Here is a 3171-nt window from a genome sequence, read left to right as displayed (position 1 = left end):
TCCATGTGCATTGCCAAATTGAAAACATACAACGTTTTAAGCATGTTGTCAAGTAATTTGAAATTTTTTAGCACTAATTTTAATTCTATTTTTCGCGCGCACATGTCTATCACCCGCCTAGTATTTAGTAATTGTACGACCCACTACGACTCTCTCTCTCATCTCTCTCCTTGCTGTCTCGGCCCTCTCTGTATCTTTGACATACGGTTCTCTCTCTCATCTCTGTATGTCTACACATATCTCTCTCCCTGTTTATCAATGTGTTATCTGAGTTAACTCGAACTATATTTTTATTCGTCGATGTATCTATCTAACACTATCCATGAATTATCCTCTTTGGATTTCAAGCCCTAACTCTCTTATTTTGACCAATCTATCACTCAACTATCTTCTAATCAGTATTTGGCCATCAGCAATTTGTTTTTGCATCTGATAGAGTCCTCTTTACTCTTACACAATATGCTCTCTGATTAGTGTTGGCGGAAGAAGCCAGAGAGAAAGAAGCCGAGAGTCGCCCAAATGCCATTTTCTAGTCTAGATCGGCGGTTCAATTTCTGTCTCTGCAATAAACAAGCAATCGAATTCGTGAATGCACCGAATGGCAAATCTATCATTATAGAGAGAAACGAGATTTGGATCTTCTTTCATTAATCGGCACGGTCTACTAATTTTGTTTTAGAGAGAGAAAAGGAGAGGAATTTGTTGTATTTTACAGGTTTTCGTCCGGTTTCATTGTTTCAGAGAGAAGGATAAAATTGAAGAGAGAGAGGTGATGTATGGATCCTCTCTTGTTGTTGGGATGAATGAATTTGATTCCATTAGAAGAATTTTTTGCTAAAGAAAGGTCGGTTGGTGTTAATCAGATCTATTGGGGCATTTTGAATGTTGTATTTTGGCAATTCGTGATAACACATTTTGAATGATGATTTCGAATCCCGATTTGGTTTATTACGCCTCTGCTTCCAACGGAGCTACGATTCTCGTAGAGTTCAACTCCGTGGAAGCCGATCTCGGAAGGATAGCTGCGAAATGTCTCAAAAAGACGCCGCTTTTTCACATCATTTTCTCTCATACCATTCGACAAAGGACCTACAAGTTCTTGATCGACGACCCTTTTATCTATTTCGCCGTGTTCGATGAGAATCTGGATAACTCGAAAGGTCTTGCCTTTCTCAAAGGTGTCCTGTTCATTGATATCATTGAGAGCAATCTCCTATTGAAATAGGTCGGTATCGAAGGATCAAATGCAGACCAAGCCAAAACTGACACATTCTGGGGAAGCTTTGAGATGCCCAATCACACACTGAGTTTCGCCATATTTCATATACTGCGAAGTGGGTCTCGGACGAACCTTGCTGCTCTATCAGGTAGGTTCTGGCGACCCAAACGGTGTTAGCGTTCCATCCCATCAATGATTTGGACAGTTTGCATTTTCATTGTTTTCAAGGCGAATTCAATCCAGTATTCCATCAATTGTTGATGCCACCGTCGAATTTCGATGCTCTGTATTCGCCACAGAGAATTTTGAAACACTCTCAGAGTGGAAGTTTGGATTCGCCCAAAGGGTTGAAATTTGGGTCTGTTGCTCAGAGGGGATAAGTTCATGGGGTTGAAGAAGAAGAAGAAGTTGAATATTAAGTTGAATATGGAGATGGGCGGTGAAGGCGAAGATTCAGTGGTCGGTAACTGGGTGGATATTATTAATGGTGGTGCTGGTTTGAGTAGAGAGTTTTTGGTGTTAATGCAAAAAAAAAATGGATTTTATGCTGTGGATTCAGGAACCCAAAGGGCAAAGCTAGTTTGGAAGAAACATGTTTGGGTGGTGTTGTCATTGGACTTGATTGTTTGTTTTGTCTTGTTTGGGATATGGTTGTGGATTTGCAGGGGATTTAAATGCATTGATGGTTGAATTGGCACTAGCAGGTTTGGATGGTGGTGTTCTCTGATTGTTGGATCTTTTTTCCTGTACATTGCTAGCAGTTGGGTTCTGTGATGATTTTCAAAGGCCTATTGGTATAGTAAAATAGAACCTCCAGTTACTTGTGAGTTTCCAAATTGTGATTCAGCTTCTACTGGTAATCTATTTTATCAATGAAGTCCTGGTATTCTGGAATAGTATATATACTGCTTCTTAATATGGTTCTTAACTATCTCATTTTGTGTTATGCTTTAAACTCTGTTTAATTACAGATATTACGGGCCTACACATTTTAAAATTATCTCTTCAGAAATGTTTCTGGTTAACATTATGGATTCACTATTACTTTTTGTCACTTGGGCTGCAAGGCTGGTTGTGATTAGATTAGATTGTAAGAGGTGTTTTCTCTTTGTGGAAAGGTTTCAATTCGTATCATTACCTGTTTTATAATGTTAGGAACCTCTGAAAATTGTCTTTAGACTTCCTCCTTTTTTTTCTTTTTTTTTTCTTCTGCTTCATTGGTCACTTTGTTATGATCTAGCTTCACCAATCAGTCTGATTAGATAAACCGTATAATAATATGGTCTAATGGCCATGTAGAGTACTTAAAACTAAATCGTATATTGAAGTATTTGCATTCATAATCCATCAAGAAACTGGTGAAAGTTACATTTTAGGTTCTAAAAGGGCTGGGAAGGGTTAACCAAAACTTGGTCCCAGGCCCGAGCTGGCCCGGCTTTTTCCTTAACGAGCTGGACCTGCCTAGGGATGGGTTTCTTAGTCGAAATTTATTGCGACCTTTGGGATTTAATACATTCGCATGTGTCCAGTTCTGTTTTCAGAACCTAATTAAAAAAATAGTTCAAATGTGTCATGTATGTGTAGCGTTGCTTAAAGTGACTTTCTTGATTTGTTACATTATCGCCTAAAGGCGATTTTTCCTTATTGTTTTGAAGCTTTTATATTGATGGGTGATAATCCTCCACAATTGGGTTTCAATTATGCGATTTTGTCAATTTCGACAATGATATATGCCCAGAACTTTGTGCTACTCTTTATGAATGCTGATAATCCGGGGGTCAATTTGTGTCCAATTTTGTTTTCCTGAACTTTTTACATTTGTTGTAGCATCACAACCTATATTTAGAAGTGGTGCAAGCCTGCAAGAATGTTGTTTACTGATTTTCCTCAATAATGACCAATTACTTGGCAACATTTGCTTATAAGGGATTGAATTTTGATCAAAAGAAACT

General features: G+C 38.3%; 1 protein-coding gene across 1 annotated transcript; it reads left to right on the top strand.

The window, feature by feature from the left end:
* Positions 1-262: 262 nt before the first annotated feature.
* Positions 263-2647, top strand: LOC132309313 (phytolongin Phyl2.2-like). Its single transcript, XM_059807628.1, has 3 exons — positions 263-1222; positions 1372-1596; positions 1628-2647. The coding sequence occupies exons 1-3, from the start codon at positions 920-922 to the stop codon at positions 1907-1909; spliced, it is 810 nt and encodes a 269-aa protein (XP_059663611.1). The 5' UTR covers positions 263-919; the 3' UTR covers positions 1910-2647.
* The last annotated feature ends 524 nt before the right edge of the window (positions 2648-3171 follow it).

This window comes from Cornus florida, unplaced genomic scaffold (assembly GCF_030987335.1).
Source record: "Cornus florida cultivar Cherokee Brave unplaced genomic scaffold, ASM3098733v1 CherokeeBrave_3.0.0_Hap2_Chr05, whole genome shotgun sequence".
Taxonomy (NCBI): Eukaryota; Viridiplantae; Streptophyta; class Magnoliopsida; order Cornales; family Cornaceae; genus Cornus; species Cornus florida.
Note: the sequence above shows the minus strand (reverse complement) of the source record. Positions and strands in the feature narration are given on the sequence as shown.

Excerpts from the sequence above, each read along its gene's own strand:
- LOC132309313 (XM_059807628.1), top strand. The coding sequence starts at position 920 with ATGATGATTTCGAATCCCGATTTGGTTTATTACGCCTCTGCTTCCAAC. Across the intron at positions 1,223-1,371 it reads AGAGCAATCTCCTATTGAAA|GTTCTGGCGACCCAAACGGT; the intron begins TAGGTCGGTATC and ends TCTATCAGGTAG. Across the intron at positions 1,597-1,627 it reads GGTCTGTTGCTCAGAGGGGA|TTGAATATTAAGTTGAATAT; the intron begins TAAGTTCATGGG and ends AAGAAGAAGAAG.